Source organism: Salvelinus alpinus, chromosome 6 (genome assembly GCF_045679555.1).
Source record: "Salvelinus alpinus chromosome 6, SLU_Salpinus.1, whole genome shotgun sequence".
Classification (NCBI taxonomy): Eukaryota; Metazoa; Chordata; class Actinopteri; order Salmoniformes; family Salmonidae; genus Salvelinus; species Salvelinus alpinus.
The window spans coordinates 67,510,516-67,524,991 of NC_092091.1; the positions used below are offsets into that span (position 1 = coordinate 67,510,516).

At 45.2% G+C, this 14,476-nt stretch overlaps 1 protein-coding gene across 1 annotated transcript in view; it reads left to right on the plus strand.

The window, feature by feature from the left end:
* The first annotated feature begins 4,963 nt into the window (after positions 1-4,963).
* Positions 4,964-14,476, plus strand: part of hhip (hedgehog interacting protein) — a 50,655-nt gene continuing 41,142 nt past the window's right edge. The window contains exons 1-2 of the mRNA XM_071407494.1: positions 4,964-5,677; positions 9,342-9,534. Of these exons, the coding sequence (XP_071263595.1) occupies positions 5,405-5,677; positions 9,342-9,534 (466 nt within the window). The 5' untranslated portion in view covers positions 4,964-5,404. The remainder of the gene's footprint in view (positions 5,678-9,341; positions 9,535-14,476) is intronic.

The following is a 14,476-nucleotide window of genomic DNA, read 5'->3' on the forward strand; positions in this document are numbered from 1 at the left end:
TGGCACTATCCAACTACATATGCTTATGATAACGACGAACAGAGAGCAACGAGATTCATAACAAGACGAATACAGCTGACACTCATATGTACAGCCACACAGAGAGAGGAGAAGGATTGTTCTAGTCATAGCATGTGTTGCTGCATCTGTTTCTCATTGTGCTTACAGTTCACACTGGGATTCAGTCTATGATGATGACTACAAGCCCCCTAACTGGCAGCCCCACACACACACACACACACACACACACACACACACACACACACACACACACACACACACACACACACACACACACACACACACACACACACACACACACACACACACACACACACACACACACACACACACACACACACACACACACACACACATACTGCAGCCCCTGAGATGAACCCAGCTTGGGCTGGATGGGACCCACAGCTAAGAGTTAGCCACCAGAGAGGCTTTATGAGTAGTAACGAGCTGTGAGGTGTGAGGCTAGCGGTGCCTGGAAGAGGGATGGGGAGTGAGTGAGGTGTGAGGCTAGCGGTGCCTGGAAGAGGGATGGGGAGTGAGTGAAAGCAGAGTCCTGTCTGTCATCAGGTCATGTTTCTCATTAGGGTGACCTACAGCAGGGCTGTGTTCAGTAGGGGAGTGTGGGGGAGGGGCAGTTTGAAGAGGAGGTAGGCTTTTACCTGAACGTGTCCAGATTAGGTAGCCTACTGTTCACTTAGGGTTTGAAACGTTTTGAAACATTTTGAAACGGGGAGATTGTGGATACACAGACTTTAAAGAAATGTTTTGCAACTGTGTGCCCTACTGTCCATGACACAGAAACGAAAGCAATGCTATATCACCGTGATGCGGAGGAAGAGGAGGAGGAGGAGGAAGAGGAAGATGGGGGAGGAAGAGGAGGAGGAGGAGGGAGAGGAGGAGGAAGGGCAGGAGGAAGAGGAAGAGGAGGAGGAGGAAGATGAAGAGGAGAGGAGGAGGAGGAGGAGGAGGAGGAGGAGGAGGACCATAACCGTAACCTGATGGGATGTTCTATTCCTACCTCCGTCCATCTGCGGATCACATGCGGAATGAGACAAAGCGGACGAGAATTTCCCAACTGACCTTGCTTTCTCATGGGTCAATATTTTGTTTATGAATGAATGTTGAACTTAAATCAAATGAATCTTTCCCATTTCATGTAAACATAAAAACACAAGCAATACGAACTGCATTAGACTGGGGTTTTCTTGACTATGGTATTCCCAAGTTGTTCACGCTTATGGTTTCACCTAAAAAATGTAAGTTAAAACAGCTTTATTTTTTAAATTTGATTTAATTTAACATTTATTTAACCAGGAAGGGCTCATTGAGATTAGAAATCTCTTTTTCAAGAGCGTCCTGGCCAAGATAGGCTGCACCAAGTCATAAAACAATTACAGACAGACAACATGAAAAACTATAGGTAACCTCGTAAAAAAACATAGAATTCACAAGAGTATAACAAAATCATAAAACAGCTAATTAAAAACATTGACAGGTCAGGGAATCAGTCTCCAAAAACACCAATCAGGACAAGTTCTTCCTGTTTAAAAGTATTTTAAGGCGTTCCAAGCCGATGGCGCAGAGTACATAAAAGCCCTCTTACCAAATTCAGTTCGGACATTTGGAACAGTTAGCAGGATAAAGTCCTGCGAACAAAGAGAGTGCCCACCACATTTCTGAACAATAAAAATGCCCAAATAAAATGGTAGGGCGACAGGCCTTCAGATAGATATACTAAGATGTCAAAGGAATTAGGGTGGGAGGCATCACGACAACAAAATAACAAGATAGTTGAACATGGCTGTTTGTATGTGTAGATCCAAGCCTCTTGCCACTCCGGGACACATTGTTAACTTATAGCTGTGGTCTGTCTTCCCCTCCCTACCCTGTGATTCTCTCTCTACTGCCTCTCTACACGTAGCCCCGATGTCCCACAGCTGCATCCCACATGTTTTCACCCTGTTCAACAATGCGTCTGGATGTCATTCTGCTGTTCTCAGACCTGCTGTGGTGCTTCTTCTTCTACAACACGTCAAACAGCCCCCCCCCAGTCTCAGCCAGCCAGTCCACTTTCTATTACTGTGTACTGTACTGCACTGTAAGCCACGGCTAAACTTGGTTCCAAAAATGTTCAGTGGGGTAACAAAAAAGAATGCTGCGAGGACAGCTTCAGAATGAATTGAAGGAAAGACGGGGGGTAATTCTTCAGGTCAAATCTGTCAGGCAGGGGCTCTGCTCGGGTCATTGCAACACAGAGTCATTTCCATAATTGCCCCGCAGTCAAATCAGGCTGGATTCCTCTGGATCGCTCTAGATTCCTGTAGATACGCAGCCTATTGGGCTCTGGTCAGTGCCGGCCTGGCTGCCGGACCCCCAAAGAAGAACAGGTGCGGTAATGGAAGTGATTTCCAGCTCCTCTGTGTGTTTCCACATTTTTTTTGTAGTAATTGCCACAGGACATTCCCCTTGCCTTTCGGATTGCTATCGTGTAATCTCTCTGAAGAGAGAGGCGAATGAAAGAGGATTTGTCCGGGGTTTGGCTTTGTCTTATCAGTGGTCTTCAGAGGAACAGCAATACCTTTAATTACAGACGTAGGGTAGGCAGCAAACGGCTGATGTTGGGGTAATACTGCCAAGTCTAATTACTTTAAATATTGACTGATACGCAATGTATCAATATTCAATCAGGTGTGACCTCACTTCCGAATTCCAAAGTGCTTCACAGCTGGGGGCCAGTTGTGCCAGCCAGCTTCCTTGGCCACCAAAATTAGGCTCAAACCACTTCATCTGATGGCAAACGTTGACACTACACATCCAAGTATATCTGACCAAATTATGAAAGACAAGCATTGTCATTTTGAATTCCGTAATGTGAATGTGGAAGAGGTGAAAAAAATTATTGTTGTCTATCAACAATGACAACCAGGGACCCTCTGCACACATCAACGACTGCCTCCCACGAATCATCGTTACCCATCGCTCCACAAAAGCCGCGGCCCTTGCTGAGCAAGGGGAGCAACTACTTCAAGGTCTCAGAGCGAGTGACGTCACCGATTGAAACGCTATTAGCGCGCACCTCGCTAACTAGCTAGCAATTTCACATCGGTTACAATGGCTTTACACCCCCTGCTATTTTGTGGATAAAGAGTTACCTGTCTAAAAGGACACAGAGGGTGTTCTTTTTTCTTTTCTATTTTTTCTTTCTTTTTTTTACCCCTTTTTTCTCCCCAATTTCGTGGTGTCCAATTGGTAGAAGTTACACTCTTGTCTCAAGAGAAGTTACACTCTTGTTACACTCTTGCAACTCGGGAGAGGCGAAGGTCGAGAGCCAGCCTCTTGACATAATGCCCATCCAACCCGGAAGCCAGCCGCACCAATGTGTCGGAGGAAACACCGTACACCTGGCGACCTGGTCAGCGTGCACTGCGCCCGGCCTGCCACAAAGAGTTGCAGTTAGTTTCATAGTGGGTGGCAAGGAATAAGTTAGTCCTAAATATTTCTAAAACTTAAAGCATTGTATTTGGGACAAATCATTCACTAAACCTTAAACCTCAGCTAAATCTTGTAATAAATAATGTGAAAATTGAGCAAGTTGAGGTGACTAAACTGCTTGGAGTTACCCTGGATTTTAAACTGTCATGGTCAGAACATGTTGTTACAACAGTAGCTAAGATGGGGAGAAGTATGTCTATGATAAGGCGCTGCTCTACCTTCTTGACAGCACTGTCAACAAGGCAGGTCCTACAGGCTCTAGTTTTGTCGCACCTGGACTACTGTTCAGTCGTGTGGTCAGGTGCCACAAAAAGGGACTTAGGAAAATTGCAATTGGTTCAGAACAGGGCAGCACGGCTGGCCCTTGGATGTACACAGAGAGGTAATATTAATAATATGCATGTCAATCTCTCTTGGCTCAAAGTGGAGGAGAGATTGACTTCATCACTATTTGAATTTATGTGAGGTATTGACAAGTTGAATGCACCGAGCTGTCTGTTTGAACTACTGGTGCACAGCTCGGACACCCATGCATACCCCACAAGACATGCCACAAGAGGTCTCTTCACAGTCCCAGAGTCCAGAACAGACTATGGGATGCGCACAGTACTACATAGAGCCATGACTACATGGAACTCTATTTCACATCAAGTAATTAATGCAAGCAATAAAATTAGACTTAGAAAACAGATAAAAATACACCTTATGGAACAGCGGGGACTGTGAAGTAACACAAACATAGGCACAGACATAAGCATACACACACACACACACACACACACACACACACACACACACACACACACACACACACACACACACACACACACACACACACACACACACACACACACACACACACACACACACGTACACATGGATTTTGTACTGTAGATATGTGGTAGTGGTGGAGTAGGGGCCTGAGGGCACACGGTGTGTTGTGAAATCTGTGAATGTATTGTCATGTTTTTTTTTTATTGTATAAACTGCCTTAATTTTGCTGGACCCCAGGAAGAGGGATCCATAATAAATACAAATACAAATAGTGTATGTTAATGTTTCAGAGAATTGGTGGGGAGATTGGTGTGTTTACTTTTACATTAAGATATGTAACCTAGTGTTGGCTAATGCTTGCCATTATGTAGATCACATTTCCAAAATATATAATCAAGTAAGTGCTATAGATAGGGGATGCAGAATACACATGAAACGACATATGTAATAGACTTTACAATCCTAGAAAGAATCACTTCTAGAATGTATTCTCAAGTGCACTTGACTTCTCAATCTCACCTCTTCAATTCTTCTGTAGGCTATCACTGACGACAGCCCGTCCAGTGCTGACAGTCAGGTATTCATCGTTCCGTTCCACAGTAGTGTACAGCCAAGTGCGCGCACTCGTGCTGTCTTACGTCACTGTGCTCGCTCCTCTTCTCGCGCGCTGGTTAAAAAGAAGGAGGAAAGAGCAAGGGGAAACATGTGAGCGCTCTGAGGATCTAGTGAGAGACAATTTTGTGCTTACTTTTTTGACCCAATGCACTGTGCTGAAACGGATTTTAAATCAGAAGGAAGGACACAAATTAAGCTTACTGAAATTCTCAGAGTTTGCTTATTATTTGCTTTGTTTTCTTTACGAGAGAAACATTTGTATTTCTGGGGTATGCCATCATAACCAGCACTACCATTAATTTATTTTAAATAACATTTTTTTCTTTTGCAAATATTTAATTCTGATTACTTTATGCGTATACCTTTATTAAACTAAATTATTATAATCGTTTACCTGTGATACAGCATATATAAATATAGAGAATAGAGTATTTTGTAGGTTTGCACCGTTGCTTTCAACAGTGATTTCTCTCATATCTTCTGGTTCCAACGTTTTTTCAATATGAGGCATTTGAAATTTGTACTCGTGTTGGCTATTGCAGTCAACGTTTGGGAATGTGGGGATTCGAAATTTGGCGAGAAGGGGGAAATAAGCCCGAGGAGAAGGAGATGTTACGACGGGAGCATGCCCAAGCGACTGAAGAAGAGGGAACGAAAACTGTCAGTGGACAGCGGTGCAAGCAGCGGGGAAGTTTGTCACAGGTTGTACCCTCGTGTGTCATGCTGCCCAACCAGGCGTGCTGCTTATCAGATAGTCCACCGGCGTGATGCCAGGGTATGTTGGGCTCGTTGCATTCTTTCATTGTGAGAGCTGTCTGTAGGCTAATGCCAAACGCCCCGGGGAATGTATTTACTGCGTTGTGTGTCATTTCGACTTGTTGTTGACAGTAGTAGAATTAACGATATATGAGGGAGGTGGGTGAGGGGAAAATTCAACCGTAGCCTACTTACACATTCTGGCGTTGTCCTGCTACTCTAGGCTGTTTTTGAGGTTTCTTTATCAGTCACATTAAATATGTAGAAAATCCATAAAACTGTAAAAACAAATTAACATGATTTATCAGCCAACTATGTTGTTTAAAAGTGGGGAATGATATAAGCCTCCTGATTGTTGGTCTCGAGCGTGTCCAAAGCGTTACAGTGTTACCATGGTTATGTTATAACCTTTTACGTTCATCCCCGAGCTACACAATAACACCACACGAGCGCAGTCCAAGTGAGTCAGCACCGTTGACTATCGTTCAATTCTACTAAATTATTCTTTGCATCCCACACCGCGGTTATGCGCACGTGTGGCATGTTTGTCAGCGCACTTAGAATGTATTTTGCAGCAATGTTGCATGTTATTATGTTTTTATTCTTTCCAATCAGTTCCTGCACAGAATGTACGCGTTTACTGTACATAGCCTACGCTGATGCCCGTTATAGACCATTTATTCATTATTGTCATGTTTAACTGCATGGATACATCTTTAACACAGTCTTCATAGGCTACGTGGAGTTCACGGTAGAATTCGCCGTATTCTCGTGTAAACCGCTCCCAACGAATCGACATATGCGGCTGGGTGGTATCTCACTTTGTGTTGTGACAAAAAGCCACATTGCGTCATTTAATTTGCTCAAGTCATGCAAATAGGAGGAAAACCCCTGAACGGAACAAAACTTCTCCTCCCTGCTACACTGCCCACACACAGAGCTCTTTTTGCTTATGGCAAAAGAATAACAACAACACCATTGTGTTTGTTAGTTTCACTAATGGGTGAAGCTGGAGAACATCAGTCTCCCCCCTCAGTCCCTCCACTCTGTCCAAGTGTTAAGGCTGCTGAGAGGGTATTATTTGTCCTTCACTCCCTCCTCTCACACCCACCCCTCACTAACTTACACCTATTCCCAAAGGGCAAGTGTTTTGTTTAAGATTTTTAACACCAGTCTTAGTGTTGCCTACAGCACAGCCACTTTTCTCTGTAGGGGCTATGTGTGGTGGTCTCTCTCTCTCCCTGTGATTCCTGATGGTGAGACCTTATGAGGCTTGTGCAGCCCACATTGTCTAAGATTGAATGACAAGCAAATGTTTTCAAGTGTGACCTTTGTGCATTGATATGTTTGTTCCGGCAATTTCACTGACAAAAGCCATTGTGCAGATCCTATCAAAGAAATGAGTCCTCCTGTAACAGCTGCTCCTCTACAGTGAGCGACTTACACGTTGGCTTTTTGATCAAGTCTCTGTGAGGAGGACAACGACCACCATAAAGGAGCTTATGGAAATGCATTTTGCATTTGGGCTGTTCATGTGAACTGGCAATCTTGTGTTATTGATGTGTTACGACACATTTCCCCCCACATGCCAAGGTATGTCACACAGATGGATGTTGTGCGTGTGTGTGGGTCTGTTTGTTTACCTTCGGAGACTTGTGTCCCTTGCATTTCTGTTCCCCCAGTAATGCTATAATAGCGCTTGTACAGACCCGGGATCGAGCCTACTGACTGAGAATTTATCTTTCTCTGCTTTTGAGTTGCGAGTCAGTGGTGAAATTTTGCTGCTAAACACAACAAACAAAGGTCCTCTTGTTCTGGTTTGTGGTGATGGCAACATTGGAGCCCATCCCAGCAACATATGGGCACAGGGTATGGCTGAGAGCCCAAATGCTCCTCTCCATGGACTGTGTGCCAGCCCATGGCACGCCGAATCAATGGGCAATTTAGAGCAGGAGGGCGGGCGGTTAGGCATGCCCACGGCGGTAGTACTCACATAGATTTGGAGGGGTTAGTAGTAGTAATAGTATAGTAACATATACAGTACCACTTAGCAGACACTGTTATCCAAAATGACTTAGAATACAGTGAGTGGATAGGTTTTAGTATCTGTATACTGCAGGGATTAAACCCACGTCCCTGCCGTTGTTGGCATCAATCTCTTACCAACTGAGCCACACCTGACCACTCAGTTACAGAGACCGAGAGTAAGTAAAACACACAGACATGGACTACCAGGTTTTAGCCCAAGCTAAGCCTACCCTGCCTAATGCTGACATGTCAACACTTCTAAAGGCTAACGGCTTTTAGCTGCTCTGCACTCTTTATTAGTATGGTATTAGTATGAGTATATTTATTAGTATATTTATTGCTTGTTTATAGCCGGGTTTATCAACCTCTGTGTGTGCTTCTGGCAAGTCCTAATCACCCGTGTTTTACACTGTCCCGGTAAGAGGAGTAGAACAAACATTCTTTGGCCATCTCTAGTGGTCCTGAGGGGCTATAAAACAACCAACGGGCCTGTGTTCAACCTGTGGTCACAAAACGGTCTCGAACACGACCGCAGGGTGGCCGTATCCTTAAGAAACAGCTTTCTCTTCCAGACCTAGTCAGGTTATTGTTGAACTGAGAGAGAGAGAGAGAGAGAGAGTTAGAGAGAGAGAGAGAGAGAGAGAGAGGTGTCCATATGTTGGACCCAGGTCTGTAGGCCTAATTGACTAGGACAGACTGCTAATTTGTTGATACCAGTGCGGGAATGATGTGCCTGTCTATCTCTAAATTGGTGTTTACACACGGACGGACCTCACACAGTGCAAAGCACTACCAGCCTGCCTGCTGCCTAAGCAGCACACATGTCTGGATGCAGGACAGATTACGTTGTGTTTTATTACACCTAATTTGCTACGTAAATAATCCCTGCTAATTTCTGGGGTCTAAATCTCTTGTTTACTTTTGTTTAGCGACCTAAGTAACGCTTCAAACCCTCTAATTCGGCTCCATCCATTTTGGCCCCAGCCGCGCTGACATATGAAATGTAATTTGAACTTAACTGTTTGTACACTTAGGTAAACAAGTTGTGAGGGAGATAATCTTTTTCTCAGAAAGTGAAAGAAAGTATTCTGGGTTTAAAAAGTGACATTAAAAGGTAATCAAGTCTAATTTTGGTGTGGGCTTAGTTTCTCTGGAGAATATTTTTTCAGTGTACCATCAATAAAGCTGCAGCGGTGGATAATTAAAGTTAGGTTATATCATCTCCATGCTAATGTCTTACAATAATGTTTATTATAAACTGGGTGGTTCGAGCCCTGAATGCTGATTGGCTGAAAGCCATGGTATATCAGACCGTATACCACGCGTATGACAAAATATTTGTTTTTACTCCTCTGATTAAGTTGGTAACCAGTTTATAATAGCAATAACGCACCTCAGGGATTTGTGGTATAAGGCCAATATACCACGGCTAAGGGCTGTATCCAGGCACTCTGCATTGGTTCGTGCGTAAGAACAGCCCTTAGCTGTGGTATATTGGCCATATACAACATCCCCCGGGCCTTATTGCTTAATTATACAATATCGCTCACATGCCAGCAAATTACAAGCCATGTTGAGGTGTAAAACATTAATGCTCACTAAGTCCGTATTTTAATCAGTCATTGTTCCTTGTTGCGTGTGGTCCCTCCCTCTAGATCTTCTCCACCAATAACACGGAGTGCAGCCGTCTCCTAGAGGAGATCAAGTGTGCACACTGTTCGCCCAACGCCCAAGTGCTGTTCCACTCCCCCGAGTCGGACAAGGTCCCCCTCAGGGAGCCCCACCTGCCACGCCTCTGCCAGGACTACTGCCGAGAGTTCTACTATACCTGCCGCGGACACATACCAGGTAACCATTCTACTACACCTACCACTAAGATATACCAGGTAACCATTCTACTACACCTACCACTAAGATATACCAGGTAACCATTCTACTACACCTACCACTAAGATATACCAGGTAACCATTCTACTACACCTACCACTAAGATATACCAGGTAACCATTCTACTACACCTACCACTAAGATATACCAGGTAACCAAGAAGGATGATGATAGTGTCATCACTACCTCAGTCAGGGCTTACACTGTATAGGCGGAGTGATGCACACATATGAACACAAATCTCGCTCGCTCGCTCTCTCTCTCTCTCTCTCTCTCACACTCTCTCATTCTCACTCACTCTCTCACTCCCTCAATCTCACTCACTCTCTCTCTCTCCTCCTGACTTCCTGACACACTACATACAGCCTAATGTCTGAATAAGGCAATATTACATTTCTGAGCAGGTCTCCTCAAGGTCCCCAATTCAAAGTCAGCAAACAGTGTTGAACATATAGGTAGCTTGGTTTTACTTATGCAAGACGCAGTGGAGCGTTAGGACTCAAGAAGGAATATTTATTTATGTAGGCTTACCTCATCTGACCTCACCTCCACTTGGTGGTAGAGCCTGCCTGCCTCACGCCCCCATACACTGGGAGAGCCTCGTCTCAGTCTACCCACCCTGGCTGGCAGACGTTGCCTACTGCAGCCATCAGCCTAGCACTTTGTTAATTAGTCTGACTACACACTTTAGACCTGGCAATCAGGAGCTCTTCTCTCTCTCTCTCTCTCTCTCTCTCTCTCTCTCTCTCTCTCTCTCTCTCTCTCTCTCTCTCTCTCTCTCTCTCTCTCTCTCTCTCTCTCTCTCTCTCTCTCTCTCTCTCTCTCTCTCTCTCTCTCTCTCTCTCTCTCTCTCTCTCTCTCTCTCTCTCTCTCTCTCTCTCTCTCTCTCTCTCTCTCTCTCTCTCTCTCTCTCTCTCTCTCTCTCTCTCTCTCTCTCTCTCTCTCTCTCTCTCTCTCTCTCTCTCTCTCTCTCTCTCTCTCTCTCTCTCTCTCTCTCTCTCTCTCTCTCTCTCTCTCTCTCTCTCTCTCTCTCTCATCCCTCAGACTGCAGGTGAAACCAACCTGGTACAAGACGTTGTTTTATTGCACCAGGTGGACAGGATTTATTTATTGCGCTAGCTGAGTTGTACAAATGTGTAAATACTTGTGGATTTTTTATAGATTTCTGAGTGTGGCAGCATTGTCAGTATTTTTAGTCCCACTTGGACTGGTTGTAGATGTGTTTTAAGGAACATTACTTTTCTTTACTCACATTTACTCAAACTCTTCCTCAATCTATGGAATTTAGACATAAATTGTGTACACACACATGCGCACGTGCACGTGCGCACACACACACACACACACAAACACACACACGTAACCACACGCCCTAAACAAAGCCCCTACAATCTGCCAGAGAGCTGAAAATGATTGATTTTATGGCCCTTTCCTTCCCTGGCCCCGTCCTTCTTTGGCAAGCCCTCCTGAGCTGCCCTGGCTGACGTCAGCCCCCTGACGGTGCTGTGTGCTGTTTGGGGATGTGTAAGCTGTAAGCACCCTGGCTACGGTCTAGACATGACCGGCTCTGACACCTCGCGCCACCAAGGGAGCTCCTCACACACAGCCTCAGACACACACAAACTACGGCCTGTTTAAAAAACGCCACTCACACCATCAGTTTGTTTTCCTTGGTGATAAATTCAATGGAACGTAAACACAATCAGAGCTGCCTCGCTGGACCTGGGCCTCGCCTCGGCCCTCGAACTGCTCCCCCGTACGTGTAGGCAAGGCAACGCCAGCCCTGGAGGGAGTCTCCTCCCGATGTGGAATAAGCGAGGAGATGACATGGAGATGACATGCCGTTTCCTCCTGGATAGGATGGTATTGTGAGAGGATAGGAGACCTGCTTGATAATAGGCCGCCCTCCCTGAAAGCTCCCCGTCCTCAGAAGTAGGGCCTTTGAAGGGCTGTTACCTGCCTGCCGTGCCTCCCAGTGAAGTACACATTCCTTGTGATCAAACGGCCGCTGCTTGCCCCCAGCCAATTCTTCTTCCTATCTGTGTCGCCACGGCAGATTAAATCTGCTCGCGATTTGCTGAACAGAGAACAGTTTCAACCACACATGTGGTGGCTCTACACCACCACCAGCACTATCAACATCAACCCCCCCCTTCCCCCCCCTCATGTACATATTACCTAAATTCCCTCGACTAACCTGTACCCCCTCACATTGACTCGGTACCGGTACCACCTGTATATAGCCTCGCTATTGTTATTTTATTGTTGCTCTTTTATTTTTTACTTTAGTTAATTGAGTAAATATTTTTCTTAACTCTTATTTTTCTTAAAACTGCATTGTTGGTTAAGGGCTTGTAAGTAAGCATTTCACTGTAAGGTCAACTCCTGTTGTATTCGGCAGAGAGAGAGAGAGGGATAGAGAGAGATGGACAGAGAGAGATGGTGTGAGAGAGAGAGAGAGAGAGAGAGAGACAGCAGCCAGTGAGCTGACAGACAGCAGTGAAAGCTTAGAGTTAAACCCAGAGCTTCATACCAGGAGCTTGAGCCAGAGAAGGAGTCAGTCACCCCCCCCTCCCATCAATCCTTCCCTCCCTTTCTCCCCCTCTACACAGATCAGCATATGTGGTGACGAATGACACATTTATTTTTCTACAAAGGTTGTGTATATGTAAAGCTGCTGAAGTGCATCAAGATGTCAAGTACTTTGGGTGGCCACCCAGGTTGTGTTGGAAGACAACCAGATGGAAGCAGAACTATAGCGCTAGCTCACTGCCTGGGATGTGGACAGAGGTTTTTCTCCCTCTATCTCTCTCTTTCTTTCTCTGTCTCTCTTTCTTTCTCTCTTTCTCTCTGTCTCTGTTTCTCTCTCTCTCTCTCCCTCTATCTATCTCTCTCTTTCTTTCTCTGTCTCTCTTTCTCTCTCTCTTTCTTTCTCTCTTTCTCTCTGTCTCTGTTTCTCTCTCTCGCTCTTTCTTTCTCTCTCTCTCTCTCTCTCTCTCTCTGTCTCTCTCTCTTTTCCCCCCAGGCCAGTACAATAAAACTGGTACATATTGTGGAGGGAGAGAGAATGCAGTGCTCGGTGCCACATGTTTATGGAAGTAGTTAACCATAAATTGTCTAAAATTAGATGGCCCTCTAAGTACATATCATTCTGGATACTGACAGAGGTTTTTCCTCCTATGGATTTAAGAGTCCCTTTCTGGATTTGTGTCCTTATGTATTTTTTTTTTTTTGGGGGGGGGGGGGGTTAAGCTACTTCTTTTTTTAACAATTTGTTGGTTTTCTGTTCAACTGTAATTTGCATTTGTAGTAATCACTATTGCCTCTTAAGAACATGTTTAATTAAATCTCAAATATAAAGCACTGACAAACATTAGTTTTTTGGGCTCATGTACAGTATATATCACTAAAGATGAAATTCAGAACCCTTCCAGAACTGTACTCTGCATCAACACATGCAAAGTGCTGACCAACAGTATTAAACCTGGACGGTAGTCTTTACTGTGTCTTTAAATGTCCTCCTGCTCCCGTGAAACTCCCTCTCCAGCTCCCCATTAGGCTGTGTACTTAGCCCTCATTTCTCCATAAAGACATTTACGGCCTGAGTCTCACTTTAACCTAGAGGTCTCCCACCCCTTCTTCCCCCTCCTCCCTCCACCCCCCACTCTGTCTCTCCCCTCTGCATCTGAGGTCCTGGGACCAGCATGGTTAAGATAACTGCAGGCACAAAGTAGGTGGGTGGCATAGGCCTGGGAGTGTTTGTGTGTGTGTGTGTTCTGAGTGTGTGTTTGATCTCCGTGTTGTATTTAGATGTTTAGTGGGATATCCTATCACCTCCAGTGGTAGTGTGGTCAGCCTTGTGGTCGGTGTGGGGGGGCCAGGATGGAGGGAGGGATGTGTGGGGGCCGGAGAGCGAGATGAAAGAGGGGAGAGACAGTCCTGTTTGTGTTTTTATCACTGCTGTGTTTGCTCTCCTCCTCCGCCCCTCTGAGGGTTGTGTTAAGGGAAACAATATTGGCACGGTTGTTTTTAGGTCACGCGCAGGTTTTAAGATACGCTGCTTGCTTGCGTTCTTTTCACCCTGTTAGTGGTTTTGCCCTGCTAGCACAATAGGAAAGGGGAGGGGGGGTTCCTAGAATCTTGGAATAATGTTGTGACTGTGGGTCTCTGAAGGTGGCCAATCATGCGGGGTTGGGGCTGCTGTGTCTAATGAGGATATATTCCCAGATTACTTTGTGCCCCAGACCCTGGTGTGGAACCAACTTCAGCTCCAGTACAACTAGCAGCTCCAAGAGAAATCAAGGTGGTCTGGGGAAATAACCCTGTGATGGGGACATTTTTGCTTTGAACTTCCCCAAAGCACAAGCAAGCAGTGGAACACAATCAATCAACATTTGGGAACATCATTTCTTGATTTGGGTTTTGAGGCAGACAGAATATTTCTATCCCTCCTAAAAATTGAGTTAATTAAACGTGGTCAGTTTTGAATGAGAGTTTCTCACATTTCACATGCTGTGCCTATATGCCTGCCGCTGGGCTGAGGAGGGCGAAAGCATCTGGATTGTGGCCCAAATAGGCACTGGTCAAAAGTAGTGCACTATATAGGGAATAGGGTGCCATTTGGCACTGGCACCTAACAGTGCTTTAATTGTATGAGAATTTCAGCCTATGTGTTACTTAATATTCCAAATATCTGGAAAGCTATTAGGTATCCACAGCAGTCACCCACGTGAGGTAGAGCTGCGAGGCATAGCAACAGGGGTCAAACAGCCTTAGCAACAGGGGTCAAAGGATAAAGGTAAAGATGGATGGGGCCTCAGTGGTGCACTGCTGCAGAGTTGAAGACCTGAGGAACAGTCTGAACTGCATATTCCTCACATTCTGCTCAGCTCTAACCCAGTTG